General features: G+C 34.7%; 2 protein-coding genes and 1 non-coding gene across 3 annotated transcripts in view; 1 reads left to right on the forward strand and 2 right to left on the reverse strand.

Moving 5' to 3' along the window:
* LOC148584480 (phosphomannomutase-like) overlaps positions 1 to 17613 on the forward strand; it is a 48814-nt gene extending 31201 nt beyond the window's left edge. Inside the window, exons 3-5 of the mRNA XM_088518181.1 lie at positions 5017 to 5077; positions 17139 to 17183; positions 17494 to 17613. Coding sequence (XP_088374307.1) covers positions 5017 to 5077; positions 17139 to 17183; positions 17494 to 17558 — 171 coding nt within the window. The 3' untranslated portion in view covers positions 17559 to 17613. The remainder of the gene's footprint in view (positions 1 to 5016; positions 5078 to 17138; positions 17184 to 17493) is intronic.
* LOC132183508 (small nucleolar RNA SNORD90) lies at positions 5974 to 6078 on the reverse strand. Its single transcript, XR_009440469.1, has one exon. It is a non-coding gene; the product is annotated as a small nucleolar RNA SNORD90 (small nucleolar RNA).
* On the reverse strand, positions 7752 to 9987 carry LOC148584481 (uncharacterized). The gene is made up of 7 exons (XM_088518113.1): positions 9783 to 9987; positions 9429 to 9679; positions 9094 to 9327; positions 8608 to 8700; positions 8432 to 8536; positions 8143 to 8345; positions 7752 to 7755 (listed from the first exon to the last, which is right to left on the reverse strand). The coding sequence occupies exons 1-7, from the start codon at positions 9985 to 9987 to the stop codon at positions 7752 to 7754; spliced, it is 1095 nt and encodes a 364-aa protein (XP_088374239.1).
* Positions 17614 to 17890: the final 277 nt, after the last annotated feature.

Below are 17890 nucleotides of genomic sequence, written 5' to 3' on the forward strand. Positions count from 1 at the left end.
AAATAGACCCTAGCCTCTGGCATAGTAGAGTGGGATAAGGGAGTTACGTACGAATCCCTCCTCCCCACCCCCTTTCTCTTTCCCCCCTTCCCCCTCACTTTTCCCGCCTCCATCATAGATCGATTGGAGCGTGTGTGTCAATGCATGGTCCTCAGGGTAATTTTTAGCGGCGTGTGGCTGGCCGGCAGTAGCACGTGGAACGCGTGAGGGTGTGTTAGGTTTTTGTTATTGTATTTTCGTTGTTTTTGAATAAGAATGTATTTTCTTTAAATCTGCTTTTAGTAGCGATCTATGGGGTGAAGTTTTATTTGTTTTCTTAGATTTTGTTTTCACGAATCCTTAAGAATAACGGAATTGGTTTTCGGTCTGTCTTTTGTTTTCTTATGGTTCTTTTTTTGGAAGTAAATCATAGACTGATGATGGAAGAGTTATTAAGCATATAGAAGAATTGTCTCTATGGTAAAGACATTGAAGGGGATTGTGATTGATAAAGCACTGCTAGTAGTGGAGATAAAAATAAAATAAAAAAAATAAAAAAGAAAAAGAAAAAGTTTGGGAATCAAGGACCTGGCAGTGGATGGAGACGTGATTCACCAGAATTTGCTGTAGATCTGAAACTGGTCGAGATGATGACTTTTCATAAATGTTATCTTATTATAACCCGAGAGGCTATATATTGTGTATGTCATAGATAATGTTTGAGTTGTGAAGACTCCAAATTATATCTTTTGCATTGTGCAGAGCATTTTGCTTCAATGAAGAAATAATTCCTTCAAAAAAAGACCCTAGCCTCTCAATTTGACTTGAAATAAAGATGATCCCCATCCGATAGATTTTGGCATATACAATAAAAGCATTCTCATTGCGTTAACCACTTGTTATTTTGGCTAGCCTAGCTTGTAGCAAAAATTCAGCAAAAAAGTAGCCCCATCATTTGGCTAGCTCCATTCTAGCTAAAAAAAAAAAAAAATTAGCCACTATCATGCTCACCAAACTTGTTGACCATTTTTGTTGAACAATACATAAAAATGAAAATCAATCTACCATAAAAGAATTATAAATTACAAGATGTTTATTCTTACAAAACTCTAAACCCTAAACACTAATTAACCATCACTACAAGAAAGATACTCATCAGGGGCGACTCAAAAGTCGCCCCTAATACTCAACTATTAGGGGCGACTTTGAAAGTCGCCCCTAATAGTTCCGTATTAGCGTCCACCTCGAAGTAGACGCTAATAATGGGTCGAAAAGTTGACTATTAGCGTCCACTTTACAGTGGACGCTAATAAGTCGACCCTAATATACGCGCGGGAATTATCCTAGGGGCGGGAAAAATTTAAGCGGCGAAAAAAAAACTTTTAGGGTCAACTATTATACTTAACCAATAGCGTCCACTTAAGTGGACGCTGAAAGATGGAAAAAAAATAAAAAAAGAAAAAAAAATCACATAAAAGCTCAATAGGGTCGACTTTGAGAGTCGACCCTAATAGTTAGGCATTAGGGTCGACAAAAGTCGACCCTAAAGAGTACGTAGAAGAATTAAAAAAAAATTAAAAAAATAAATTTGATGACCAATAGCGTCCACTAAGAGTGGACGCTATTGACCTATTATTAGGGTCGACTTTGAGAGTCGACCCTAATAGTTAGGCATTAGGGTCGACAAAAGTCGACCCTAAAGAAGAATTAAAAAAAAACATTAAAAAAATAAATTTGATGACCAATAGCGTCCACTAAGAGTGGACGCTATTGACCTATTATTAGGGTCGACTTTGAGAGTCGACCCTAATAGTTAGGCATTAGGGTCGACAAAAGTCGACCCTAAAGAAGAATTAAAAAAAAAATTAAAAAAATAAATTTGATGACCAATAGCGTCCACTAAGAGTGGACGCTATTGACCTATTATTAGGGTCAACTTTGAGAGTCGACCCTAATAGTTAGGCATTAGGGTCGACAAAAGTCGACCCTAAAGAGTGCCTAGAAGAATTAAAAAAAAATTAAAAAAATAAATTTGATGACCAATAGCGTCCACTAAGAGTGGACGCTATTGACCTATTATTAGGGTCGACCCTAATAGTTAGGCATTAGGGTCGACAAAAGTCGACCCTAAAGAGTGCCTAGAAGAATTAAAAAATAAATTTGATGACCAATAGCGTCCACTAAGAGTGGACACTATTGACCTATTATTAGGGTCGACTTTGAGAGTCGACCCTAAAGAGTAGGTAGAAAAATTAAAAAAAAAAAAAAAATTGATGCCAAGTATTAGGGTCGACTTTGTCGACCCTAAAGAGTAGGTAGGAAAAATTTAAAAAAAAAAAAAAAAAATTGATGCACAATAGTGGACGCTAAAGCTCTTCTAAAATTTTTTTTTAAAAAAAGAATAAAATTAAACTACAAGCTCAATAGCGTCCACTAAAGCTTTTTGAAACGTAATGTATAACATAGATGGATTTATAACATACATTGAAACTAAGTCTCTAGATACTTAATTATTGTATTAAGTCTCAAGATACTTAATTATTGTATTAGTATATATTTGTATATTTATATCATATTATATATGTATAATTTGTTATTATATAATCAGTTGATTTAATAATCAGTTGATCATGTCATATAATCATATAAATTATAGTGATAATACATTATACTTAAATATTATGAAACTTAATTCATGAAGAATAGGACAAAGTTTTCTAAAAAAAAAAAAAACATTATTAGATCAAGTTCATATGTATTATCATTCTAATTACACTAGAGCATACTTAATTAACTAATTAACTATGATCTAATGTAATTAGAATGATAATACACATCATCATGTCATTGTTTTTTGAAAATAGTTAACTTACTTAGTAATACTAAGTTAGTATATATTAACGGACAAGTATGTATAATATATATATATATATATATATATATATATATTAAGTAAATTATATATATTAACCTATAGTAAATTATACTAGGTTAGTAATTTAATATATTAACTTAGTTAATATGTTAGTTTATTAAGTAACTAGTTATTAAGTCTCTGGGTACTTAATTGTTGTATTTGTATAAGTTTGTAAATACTTCTGACTTACGTCATATTATATATGTATATTTTGTTATTATATAATCACATGATTTAATCATCAATTGATCATTTTATATAATCATATAAATTATAATGGTAGACTATATGACGAAACATCTAACTTATAATGATATCTACAGCATAATACTCTAAACATAACAACAACATATATCTCTAAACAAACACATTGTTGATTCTAATATTAATCACTTAATTTGTGATATATATGATCATATGATATAATAATTCACATAATCTTTTTTTTTTTTTTTTTTTCTAATTACAATTCACATCATCTTTAGATCATGTGATCTACCACTTAACTTAATAGTAATACTAAGTTAGTATATAGTAACTAACAAGTATGTATATAATATATATTCATATATATAATTAATTGATCAAATGATCGATCGAACATCCGATGGATCCTACTGAATTAATTCGATTGATCGTGATAGGATCAAATGATCGATCAAACATCCGATCGATCTTACTGAATTAATTTGATTGATCGTGATAGGATCAAGTGATTGATCAAACATTCGATCGATCCTAATTAATTAGTTCGATTGAGATCGATCTTAATGAATTAGTTCGATTGATCGTAATAGGATTAAATGATCGATCAAACATCCGATCGATCCTAATGAATTAGTTCGATTGATCGTGATAGAATCAAATGATCAATCAAATGTTGGATCGAAAATCCGATCAATCAAACATCCAATCGATCCTAGTAAGTTAGTTCAATTGATCGTGATAAGATCAAACATCCGATCGAAAATCCAATCGATCCTAGTGAATTAGTTCGATTGATTGTAATAGAATCAATTGATCGATCAAACATCCGATAGATTCTAGTGAATTAATTATATTGATTACGATAAGATCAATTGATTGATCAAACTGGATACAATTGAAGGTTCAATCGAACATTCAATTGAACTATAAGCTTTTTATATTATCTTAGTGCATTAGTTATATTAATCTTATATTATCTTTGGATTTTGTATTGATCTTATAATTAATTATAAGATAAATATCAACTTAATGATCTTTATCATAAAAATTTATTAAACGGAAATTATTAGTTAATATTATAATAATAATAAAAAACATATTACAAGAGAAAATAAAGAAAAACAAAAATTAAAAAAATTGTAAGTATAATTTTTTTTTAAAAAAAAATTGTAACTATATATATATATATAGGGCTCTGCCCGTTCCTCTGATGATTCATGATAACTCGACGGATCGCACGGCCATCGTGCCGGCGACACATCATTCAAATTTCTGCCCTATCAACTTTCGATGGTAGGATAGAGGCCTACTATGGTGGTGACGGGTGATGGAGAATTAGGGTTCGTACCTGGTTGATCCTGCTAGTAGTCATATGCTTGTCTTAAAGATTAAGCCATACATGTGTAAGTATGAACTAATTCAGACTGTGAAACTGCGAATGGCTCATTAAATCAGTTAATATATATATATATATATATATATATATATATATATATATATATAAAAGGTGCTTAATTATTCTAAAAATATTGTAAGTATAATTAAAAAAAAAAAAAAATCCTAAATAGCGGCGACCAATTTTGTTGCCGCTGATTATGCTCAATTTTTGCGCCAACAAGTGGCGCGCGCGGTGTCTGAAATTTTCGAACCAAAAATTTCAGACACTGTGTTTTTTCCCCCAAACCTCAAAAACACCAAAATCCCTCAAATTTCTGAAATTTCTGCCTCTCTCTCCCTCTCACTTACCTCCCTCATCACTCTCACTCTCGATCTCTCTCTCTCTCTCTCTCACTCCGGCGCTCGTCTCTCTCTCTCTCTCCGGCGCACTAAGCTGTCTCCGACAACTCTCTCTCCGGCGCACCTTTGAATTGATGTATGTGATTAATGTCTTGCAGTGTGATTTTTGATTGCAGGCGATGGTTCCTTTTCAAGCGTTGCAGGCATTTGGAGTCTCTGTTGATGCCGTGTGCCCCGGTAAGAAGGCTGGCGATATCTGCCGCACTGCCGTTCATCAGTCTTCTGGTCATCAAGTCTCTCTCTCACTCTTTGTTATTTTTATTTTTCTCTGTTTTTGTATTTAAGTTTTTGGGTTCTTGTTCTATGAGATTTTTCATCTTCAAATTTCTGCCTTTTCTTGTCGTCTGCCATGTTCTCTTTGTTCTTGTATAAACCCCATTTGTAGAAATTTGTTTTTGGATGAATGAGCATCATTTTACTAAAACAAACTTACCACCTGTGAGACACAACTACCTACTGCTACTGCGCACAAATTTACTACTGCTACAAACTGAGACCACCTTCTACAGACAAACAACAAACTACAAAGACATTAGAGACTCCTTCAAATCAAACTGATTAACAGCTTTATTTACATAGAATTCTATCTTGAAGCCCCGATCTGCAACACAAATTCCTATTTATTTTAGATTTCTTGAATTTCCCTGCACGCATTACTCGAGTCCTGATTTCCCAATCAGTCCCTTTGAGAATTTGCTCCTCTGTTTTCAGCACAATGCCCATTTCTTGAAATTCCCATTTGGAAATTGTACTGTGAGCTAATTTCAGCTGCCGCTAGCAAGAGAATGCATCTAATAAAAACTATCACTACAAAAATTAATTTTTTTTTTGACTGGGGGTTTTTGACGTGTCAATGGTATTGACACGTCAAAAACCTCTCTTGACGCGTCGTTTTTGACGTTCATCGACCGTCAAAAGGGTAGGTGTCAAAAAACTGGGGTTTTTGATGTGTCTACAGTGACACGTCAAAAATATTTTTGACGCGTCGAAAATGGCACGTCAAAAAAATATTTTTGACGTGCCGAAATGACACGTCAAAAATTTTTTGACATGTCAAAATGACACGTCACAAATATTTTTGACGTGTCAAAATGACACGTCAGAAACGTTTTTGACGTGTCAAAATGACACGTCAAAAAATTTTTGACGTGCCATTTTGACACGTCAAAAAATTGTACGTGAGGTTTTTGACGTGTTAGACAGTTTGACACGTCAAATTTTTTTTTTTTTTTTTTTTTTTTTTTTAAATAATTCCAATAATCCAATTACAATTCCTGATAATTCCTGATATTACAATAATTCCTGATATTTCAATTCCAGTTACAATAATTTCAATATTCAAATATTTGTAATCCGATATATAATCTACATCCAACATCCAATATCCAATATATAATCCGTATCCAATAATCCACCTATATAATCCGTATCCAATATCCAACAACCAATATATATCCAATATCCAACATCCAACATATATCCAACATCCAATATATATCCAACACAACACAACCAATATATAACCAATATCCAACATCCAATATATATCCAACACAACACAACCAATATATAACCAATATATAACCAATATCCAACATCCAATATATATCCAACACAACACAACCAATATATATCCAACGTCCAATATCCAACACAACACAACCAATATATATACAACATCCAATATATATACAACACAACACAACCAATATATATCCAACATCCAATATATATCCAACACAACACAACACAACCAATATATATCCAACGTCCAATATCCAACACAACACAACCAATATATATACAACATCCAATATCCAACACAACACAACCAATATATATACAACACAACACAACCAATATATATCCAACATCCAATATATATCAAACACAACACAACCAATATATATCCAACGTCCAATATCCAACACAACACAACCAATATATATCCAACATCCAATATATATCCAACATCCAACGTATATATCATTAAACAAAATTCAATATCCAATCCACTTACATAATCCACAATCCAATCTATAATACACATCCATAATATAATCCACCTACATAATCCACAATCCAATACATAATACACATTCATAATACAATCCACCTACATAATCCATAATCCACAATCCATCTACATAATCCATAATCTACCATATATATAATCGACATATATAATCTACCATCCATAATCCAATCTAATCCAATCCATAATCAATTTCCAATAATATATATATCCAACACAACTTCATTAAACAAGATAATATATCCAATATATATATCCAACACAACACAACCTCATTAGACAAAATTCAATTTCCAATATATATATCCAACACAATACAACACAACTTCATTAAACCAAATTCTATTTCCAATATATATATCCAACACAACACAACTTAATTAAACAAAATTCTATTTCCAATATATTTATATCCAACACAACACAACACAACTTCATTAAACAAAATTCAATATCCAATATATATATCCAAGACAACACAATTTCATTAAACAAAATTCTATATCCAATATATATATCCAACACAACACAACTTCATTAATAATATGTATCCAATATCCAACAAACAAAATTTCAACACACATACTACATTTCAACACAACACATAACAAAACATATATATAAATGAAAAAAACGTTCTAACACAAGGCAAAACAAATATACAATAAAACATTTCTGGAGTATCTACTAGAAATTAGTTTCAATTAGTCTCAACAAGCATATAGTGAGATCTAACAATATACAAAACAACAAACAGTGTTGACCAGCCCTATGGCGCTCTACTCAACACAATCATCCTCCAACTCCTAATTTGCATTACCTGCGAATTAATTGTGAACCAATAATAATCAATACAAAAATTAGAAATTATTTTATAATACGATGCAAATATACGTAAGTTTTAAAATGGACCGCTGTAACTAGGGGTTTGTAACAGTTATTCTAACAGTGAACAATTGTTAGAAAAACAAAATAAAATATAGAATTACCTCTCGGGGGCGCAGACCCAGACGTCGACCCGAACATTGCCTCGAGCTGGCGGAAACGAGCCTAAAAAATGTCATCTTTCTTTGCTATCTGGGCTTTTTGTGCTTCAATCTGCCTCGCCATCTCATCCATTGCACTTTTTTGTGCTGCCCGCTCCTCTTCAAGTTCTCTGATTCTATCTGTCATCTGTGAGAACGAGGAGCTCCAAGAATTTTGAGACCGTGTCTGGGACGGTGTATAGTATGAATGTATGCTGCCCCGCACCGGCAGCACATTCGGACCCAGCTGGCGGACCCTACCAGCATACTCCGGCTTATTTCCATGCGCCTGAGCATACGCGTCATTAGGTGTCCACCGTACCGTCCCTTCCGTCACGGTATCAGTATTTGCCGGGTCAGTGGCCGCCAATTCCTGCATCCTCTCCTGTACATTAAAAAACAAGTTAGTATCTCGTATAAGGAACGTTAATCATAAATAATTTATCAAAATATATATGCTTGAGTACTTACACATCTTTCTCTGACCACGTCATTCGGATAGCCACATTCCTTGTATGTGTGAGTCTTGATGTAACTTTCCGCTCGAGTTGGAGGAGTGCCCCCCGCGTCTACGGTCTGCATACAAAAAAAAAATAAGACATGTTTTTGACTTAAACAACCGATTATATATATATATATATAAGTACCTCTTGATGTGCCACTCTAGCATAGCTCATCGACCCAGTGCAGTGAGGCATGTTGTTTTTTGCTCGCAATTCTTTCATCTTGGCAGCATACTCCTACATGTATATAAGTCTTAAAATGTCAGGTCTAACCCAATTAGAATTAATGAAACTAAACATTTACAATTAATTCCACTAGCCAATTGCTCATTTTGTCTTCTTATTCAAATATATTCATGTTGTTTCAAAACACAACTTAACATTAATCATTGTGATGGTTCATGGCTCAAATTCATCTTCCTTACTCGGAATAGTTTTTTTATTCCCTATTTTTTCCATGTTTTGTTTTTAGTTTGTAAAAAAGTTGTTTTTTAGAAAATAATAACTTAAAATTAAGAAGCATGAATATTTTTCTTTTTCTTCCTAGTTTTTCTTTTAAAATTAACTTCTATATATGTCATTCATAAAATGTTTTGAAGCTCGTAATTGCTGAAAACACTCCTGACGTACTTGATTTTTCGGGTCGCACCATCTCGCCAACAAGACATTCAAGTCCACTGGGTCGTATCTCCTAACGGCATCTTCACCCATTCTCGCCTTCACTGAGTCTGGAGTATCGCCCGCTTGAATTTTTAATGCTCGTTTTACAGAGTGTCTCCAACTCTTAAGCTTTGTGCCCATATCTTTGAAGGCATCCCTTTTAATCGCCTCAATATTGTACTCAGGCGGCATGTAGAACTGAGTCTGCATATATAAATCGAACAAATTAGGCGTATAATTGCACACTTTAATGTTTAAAATATTGAAATACATATGCTAAAATATGAAGAAAAATGTAACCATACCATAAGGGTGTCCCATATATCGTCCTTCGCACGAGGATGTACATGCTCCCATTCATCCCGGAGCTTAACATAAGTCCCTGCCCTTATGATGTTCCCGGCCTCCCTTCTGAATTTCATCCCGCTAAATCCTACGGGCTGCCATGCTTTATTGTACTCGCAGACGATTTTTTGGCCAAGGGGGACCTCCCACTTCTTGTTTGATGGTGGGATGTCCACCACCTGAAATTGGGTGCTCCCGTCTCCCCTGGTACCTAACACATTAATAATTGAAAATTTTTATTTATTTCAAATTTAATACTAACTACATAAATTTTATACATATTCAAACTGAGTTTTTTAAACATATATACTTACTTATTGTCCGGAGTTGTCGAACGCCCAACACATCTGGAGGATCTTCGGACTCCAAGTCACCTGAGCCATCATCCGCATGCTCCCCATAGTATTGTGTCTCGCTATCATCTGGCTGCGATGGCTCACTGTCTGGTATACCCGTGTTCAACTCATGGGGAAACATCATCTCTACCTCACCATGTCCACATACACCTAACTCGCTCATGGTAGGATATGGAGTGCCAAGATCATAGGGAACCGGCTGAGACCCTTCCCCATGCTCAGGGAGCAAGGGTCTGTACCCCTGGTCGTCTATCTGTGGGGACCGTCGTCGTCTACTCTTCCCCCGCGTACTCATGTCAACCTGCAAAACACATAATATACTCAATTAATTATGTATATAATAGATAAAAAAGTCACCAATATAACCAATCAATGTAGAAAGAAATAACATTAAATACGTCAAAATAAATGTGAACGATATATATTATTAAAGTTTTAAATTTTTTTAAATCACATACGGATCTAAGTCTTGTCGGATGTAGTCAATGTCATCCTGGGGATCCACTTCATTACTGCTGGTCAATAGAAGCGGCTCACACTCGTGGTAGCTGACACTTTCATCATCAGAACCTTCACCTTGTCCAACGTCGTATACGTTCCTAGGTTTAGTTCTTACAACACAAGCCCAATCAGGGTCCCTTTCATCTTGGACGTAAAAGACTTGGTCAACTTGTGACGTTAGCACATACGACTCATCAGTAATTTCCTGGCCCCGGTGGACAAGGTTTTTGAAGCTGACAAGCAGTATGCCATACTCGTCAACTTTGTACCCCCTGTCCCTCGTGTTATCCGCCCAATCGCACTTGAACAAAACATATCTAGTCCTGTCGAAGTACTCCACCTCAATTATTTCCGTCAACTTCCCATAGTACGTTTCACCATCAACTGTTGGCACGCACACCCCGCTATTCTGGGTCCTTTTTCCAGCATCGCATGCAATAGTGCGAAACAGCTTTCCATTAATCACATATCTGTTATATCTAGTCGCTGTGGCCTTCGGCCCTCTACAATGCATTACCAGTTTGTCACCTAATTCCTTCCTTTGTCGATCGTCCAATCGATCGACCTGTAAACACATACATAAAATTTGACCATAAGAAAGTTTTTTTAGTTGTTATGAATCAATAACTAAATATAAGGAGCAGGTAACAATTAAACGTTACGGTAGTCTTACGTAGTCACGGTACCAATCGGAGAATAGCGCATGATGTTGGGTTTCAAACTGATCCTCTGTCGTTCGCCCCCTACTGCATGAACGCCTAAGTGTATCCATGTGCACCCTATAATACAACGTTTCAATTATATTTTAATTCACAACTAAGGGTTCAAGGTGATATTGAACTTGTATGCACTACTAACACGACTTACGTCCGTAGTTGAAGGAACTCATCCGAGTTAAAAATAATGTATCGGTGAATTTGTGTCAATGTGACACGGTCGAGGATAACTCGTGTTCCCGCCCCCTTTGAACCATCTGGGTTTCTTACAGTCCTATTGTGAAATGTTGGTGCGTGGTCTAGATACCTTGAGCAGAACGCAACCAACTCTGTTGCTATGTAGCCCTCCACAATGCATCCCTCAGGAGCCGCTTTATTGCGGACATTAGATTTGAACACCCCAAGGCTTCTACATATGATCATAATTCATTCATTATAATTAGTGACGATTTCATATAAAATAAAAATTCATAAATATGAATATTAGTAAAGCTATTTTACCTCTCTGCCGGATACATCCACCTATATTGTACCGGTCCACCAAGTCGGCATTCAAGGACAAGATGCACGACCAAGTGAACCATCACAGTAAAAAAGCTCGGGGGAAAGACCCTTTCCATCTGGCACAAAGTAATATAAATGTCACCCTCTAATCGGTCCATATCATCTCGTGTCAATGACGTTGAACATATGCCCCTGAAGAATGCAGAAATCCCGACAAGTGGTCTTACCACGTTTCCTGGCAATGATCCACGCAATGCAATAGGGAGAAGTTGTTGCATAATTACGTGACTATCATGGCTCTTCAACCCGAATATCGTACAATCACTAAGTCGTACACATCGAGAAATATTAGAGGTATATCCGTCTGGCACCCTTACATTTCGAAGCACTTTCAAAAACTGAGTTTTCTCTTCCTTAGACATCGTGTGACAAGCTGCGGGCATATATGTTTTACCATCCTCGCCTGTGTACGGATGAAGTGAATGTCTCAACCCCATTTCTTGCAAGTCTGTGCGGGCTTGGATGTTGTCCTTTGTTTTCTTTGGAATGTCTAGTATTGTACCAAGAATGTTGTCCATCACATTTTTCTCAATGTGCATGACATCAAGATTGTGCCGCAATAGATTATCTTTCCAATACGGCAACCTAAAGAAAACACTTTTCTTCTTCCACAACACGTTAGCAGTATCATCTTCTCTTTCTGTCGCCCCACTCTTCTTTCGTTTCTTGTCTTTTTTCTTCTTATCCGCCCTTGCCTTACCGGCATTCTCATCTCCATATGCCATATCTTGCAATTGTCTTAGAATTTCATCTCCACTTGGCACATCTGGGGCACATTCAAATTCTTGTTTGCCGTCAAATGTTATTCTATTTCTCCTCCACGGATGATCAATAGGCAAGTATCGTCTGTGCTCTATATAACAAAATTTCCTGCCGTGTTTTAACCGCCTGGACCTCGTCGAGTACATACAGCAGGGACATGCCTTCTCACCCTTGTTAGGCCACCCAGACAAATCTGCGTATGCTGGGAAGTCATTAATTGTCCACATCAACTGGGCTCGTAGCACAAAATTCTTTTTTTTGGACACGTCAAATGTGCGAATACCTACAGTCCATAATTCTTGTAACTCCTCAATTAAGGGTTGTAGGTAGACATCTAGATCCATTCCAGGTGACTTTGGGCCCAGGATTATCAGCGATAGTATAAATGAAGTTTGTTTCATGCACGTCCAAGGAGGCAAGTTGTACGGTACAAGCATTACAGGCCAAGTGCTATGGGATGTGCTCATGTTTCCGAATGGATTAAATCCATCCGAGGTTAGTCCAAGCCTGACGTTCCTGCTGTCCGCCGAGAAGTCTGGATGCAAATTATCAAATGCCCTCCACGCTTCACCATCGGTCGGATGCCTCAATACACCGTCCTTAGTCCGGCCTTCTGCATGCCACCTCATGTAAGGAGCAGTATGCTCTGACATAAACAATCTCTGTAGTCGTGGTATAAGTGGAAACCACCGCAACACCTTCACCGGGCGTTTCTTACTCGATGATATGGGTTGCCCATCCTCATCCAACTGAATTTCATCCTTCCACTTAGATACTCCACAAACAGCACATGTATCCAAATCCTTATTGTTCTTCCAAAATATCATACAATTATTAGGACACGCCGGTATCTTCTCATACCCGAGGCCCATGTCCCTTAGAAACTTTTTTGCCTCATATGTATTAACCGGCAAAGCTTCATCACTAGGAGGCAACAACTGATTGATGAACTCAAGAAAAGATGAAAATATTGTGTTACTAAGTCCGCCAACACACTTTAAGTTGTACAGATGTACAGTAGCACTAAGCTTGCTATGTTTGGTCCCATCATGAAGTGGCTTCTCTGCCTTCTTAAGCAAGTTACTGTACTTTACTCTGTCACTGTCATCGGCTTCTTCATTCATAGTTTCTTCATTCCCCTGCACCGCAACTTCAGGCTCACAATTGTCTTCCATGACATCGTGCATGCCGAATAGATCACGCAACATTGACCGCATGTTTTCACCCTGTGCTGCGCCTAAACCCTGATCCGTGTTCGTGGTAGACGACGTAGAGACTGCAACAGGATCCCGAACAGGCCTCTCCCCGTGATAATACCAGGTTCTGTATGCAATCATTATTCCCTTACCCCCTGTCAAATGGTCAAATACCAAATCTGGCGGGTGGCGCTGCTTATTACGACACACCTTACAGGGGCAGTGAATTTTTCCATCAGGGATTGTGCAGTTCCTAACTGCAAAGTCCACGAATGATCTACACCCGTCTCTGTATTCCCTTGTACCCCTAGACTGTGTCATCCAACTCTTGTCCATAGCTTTAAGTACTGGGACCCTAACTGAATAAATTAAATAAATCTAAGTTAGTTACTTAGATGTTCTTTTATTTTTTGTGGTTCTTTAACTACATCGTTATAATTTTTTTATTTTCACTTTTAATAAACAAACACATAAATTGACTTTTAATTATAACATCTACATAATCTTAATGTGCAAAACCTAAGTAAATTACATATGGGCACCCTAAATAAACTACATATAGCTAGTTAGGTTAAATGTTGGTTTTCTTTTTTTCGTTTAATAAACCATTTATGCATTTGTATGGAAAGTGTAGATAAAATCCAATATCCAGCTTCAATTCAAATGTTCGTTGTTTTTTACTTTATACGTACGCATATTAGGAATGACATACTTAATTATTCTAAGTTTTGTAAATGTAAACATTCACATACGAATCATATATATAGATATGCCGTTGTTAATCAAAACCTACACAAAATATGGGTCTACATCTAAATGCAAAATTCTCCAGAAAAACATAATTTCAAACTACCAAGGTACGTAATTGTACATGCATGCATGCAAATACATTAAACAATATTCTCACCATATACAAACCAAACATGTCAAACTATTCAAATATATTACAAAACATATATCTTAAGCAAATAAATTACTTACTTAACCTATAAAATTAATTTACATTGTAAATTACATTTTTTTTATATAATTTAATTAATTATCTATTAAATAATTTAATTAATATGTATATAATTAATCTATAAATATATAATCTGTATATATATATTTGCAGATTATATATATATATATATATAGATATTACGAAATATATAATCACATATATAAACCCATATATAAATATCTGTGTATATATATATGTATATAAACCCATATATATATATATATATATATATATATATATATATATATATATATATATATATATATATACCTGATTTTCGAGTAGGAGGACGAGTGAGAGCGTGAGAGAGCCTTCCGAACTCGAGGTCGTGGTCGCCGGAGGGAGTAACGGCGGTGACGTGCGCCGGCGAGAGAGAGAGAGCCACCGAGGGGGAGAAAACCACGTGAAAAAGCGAGAAATGGCCAGGGACAAATGCTGCAGAGGCGCGTTGAGGTTGGCTGGGTTGAAGGAGAAAAACCAAAAGGGGTGTTGAAGGTTTCAGGCGGAGGACTTGGGCGCTGTGAGAGAAAGAAATGGGAGAGAAGAAGATGCAGGAGATGACGTGGCAGGAGGGAAAAAAAAGAAGAAAGGAAAAAAGATGAAAAACTAGGCGGTAGGGGCGACGTGCAGGGGAAGGCGCAGCAGAAAAAATGCGCGCCTTCCCGAGGAGCTTTTTGACGTGCCACTTGGCACGTCAAGCCCATCTATCCGTTTTTTTAATTTTTAATAAATTTAATTATAATTATATAATAAAATCTTATTTCTACTAACATTTTATTTCTTTTATTATATAATTTTTTCATCTTATATAACATATTATCCATTCTCTCCAATTAAAATTAATTAGAGAATAAATAAATAAACAAATTAATATTCTAGATGTATAGATATATAATTAAATGTATCAACTAACCGGCCGCATATGTTGTGTTTGTCGAGTTCGTATGAGGTTTGCAGGTCTTATAAAATAAATGTATCGAGTATGACCCATATATTTTTATAAAAATAATATGGGTAGCTACCATATTAATATTACTAGACTGATCAATTTAAGCATGCATCATATATATATATATATATATATATATATATATATATATATACCAACTTCATTTATACTAATATGATAAACTATATATAATTTTCCTACCCAATCAAAATTAATTTTCTATGCCAATTAACATTCAAGTGTTGTTTATTACATATTTGTTTATATCATAATTAAGATTATTTTCGATATATATATACATATACATATATATATATATATAATTAAAATGAAAATTAATATGGTTTTTTGACGTGTCATGCTTGACACGTCAAAAACTTATGATATATATATATATATATATATATATTCTTATTTAAACTATTTTCATAAAATTGTATTTATTTAAATGTTATTAAAATAGTATTTACTCTATCATATATATAAATATATATTTATTCTCTCCAATTAAAATTAATTAGATAATAAATAAATAAACAAATTAATATTCTAGATGTATAGATATATAATTAAATGTATCAACTAACCGGCCGCATATGTTGTGTTTGTCGAGTTCGTATGAGGTTTGCAGGTCTTATAAAATAAATGTAACAAGTATGTTTTATATATTTTTTATAAAAATAATATGGGTAGCTACCATATTAATATTACTAGACTGATCAATTTACGCATGCATACATATATACTAATGATAATAAACTATAATTTATACTAATGACAATAAAAATTAATTATTTATGCCAATTAAGCAAGTTATTGTTTGTTAATGCATATTTGTTTATATCAAAATAATTGTTAATTTTTTTTTTTATTAAAAAAAGTTTTTTGACGTGTGGAATTGACACGTCAAAAAACTTTTGACGTGTAAAAAAAGACACGTCAATAAAAATTTTTTTGACGTGCGCAATTTCACACGTCAAAAGATTTTGACGTGGCAAACATAAGTTACTGTTTGCCACGTCAAAAAACACATATTTTTTTGTAGTGTATGTACACTAAACATACATGAGGCTATGGTTTTTTGAGTGATTGTGTTGAATTTTTTTAGCTTTTTGGCTAAAGCTTGCTTTGGTGGTGTGACAGTGGAGAAGATGCATTTTTAATTTTTAATTTTTAATTTTTTTTATTTGGGATGGTGCGTTGGCTTTAGAATAAGTTGGGTCTTATGTGTTTTGGTCATCTATTGTGGATACGGTTAGTTGTCTAGTTATTAAAGTTTTAGTGGTATAATGGTGGTGTCTTACATAATTTTGATGTTGTGATATTGTGGATTTGGTGTTGCAGAAAAATATGTTGAGCGAAATGGCCATTAGGAATCCTGGTTTAATTGCTTTATTTGATGTGGATGGGACCCTTACTGCTCCAAGAAAGGTACCAATTTTCTTCTCTGATTCATTTTGCTTGCTAATTTTGTTCCATTGTATTGTTTATATTATTATGGTCACAGCAGCATAGGATATAGGTAAGCAAGTTGTTATTTCTTAGATTTATTGCATGGAAGTAACATTTCCATGTATCCGCTTGAAATTGTCTTTGATGCAACTTTTTCCACTCAAATGCTAGGTGGTCACTCCAATGCTGTTAGAATTCATGCGGGAACTTCGAAAGGTAATTGCTTAGCTATAAGAGCTAGGAACCCAAAATCTGTTTGATTATTCCATTTGTTTCAACATGATCTAAAAATATACTTTGGTTATTAACTTTCAAATGTATTTTTCATGTGAATATTCGTCATGAACCTTGACAATCAAGCATTATGTTTTCTATGGATTATAAATGAGTTTCAAGTCTAACCTTTATAAGCATTATCTGATTGGTTTTCAATAGTTCTCAAAATCAGGGCCAAGTGCAGTTGTCTACTTCACAATTTTTCATATGTACATGACTATACTATTAAGTGTCTCTTTTCTCTTTGCAGTTATTGATGACTACGATTATGTATTTTCTGAGAATGGTCTTGTGGCTCATAAAGCATCTTATTAGTTGTTCTTCTGCGAGCCTATAGTAATAATGGATAGTGAGAATGGCTATGGGTGTAGGTTATAGAGTTGTATGGTAGACTAAAACTTTGTACAAAACATTTTCTAGCATACTATATTTATCAATTCCTTGTCCTGATGGATTGAAAATGTGCAGGAATTTATCAGTTTTACACTCCATTATATTGCTGACTTGGATATCCCTATAAAAAGGTTAGTGTTATGAAAGCCTAAATATGTTTGTGTATGTATTTTAAGCTTGGTAAGATTTCCTTTTTATAAATATTTTTAGGGGAACATTTATAGAGTTTCGAAATTTCCAGCCTTAAATTCATG

Source organism: Corylus avellana, chromosome 7, assembly GCF_965113065.1.
Source record: "Corylus avellana chromosome 7, dhCorAvel1.hap1.2, whole genome shotgun sequence".
Lineage (NCBI taxonomy): Eukaryota > Viridiplantae > Streptophyta > Magnoliopsida > Fagales > Betulaceae > Corylus > Corylus avellana.

Excerpts from the sequence above, each read along its gene's own strand:
- LOC148584481 (XM_088518113.1), bottom strand. The coding sequence starts at position 9,987 with ATGAGCGAGTTAGGTGTATGTGGACATGGTGAGGTAGAGATGATGTTT. Across the intron at positions 9,680-9,782 it reads TCGACAACTCCGGACAATAA|GTACCAGGGGAGACGGGAGC; the intron begins GTAAGTATATAT and ends TTAATGTGTTAG. Across the intron at positions 8,701-9,093 it reads GGTGCGACCCGAAAAATCAA|GAGTATGCTGCCAAGATGAA; the intron begins GTACGTCAGGAG and ends ATATACATGTAG.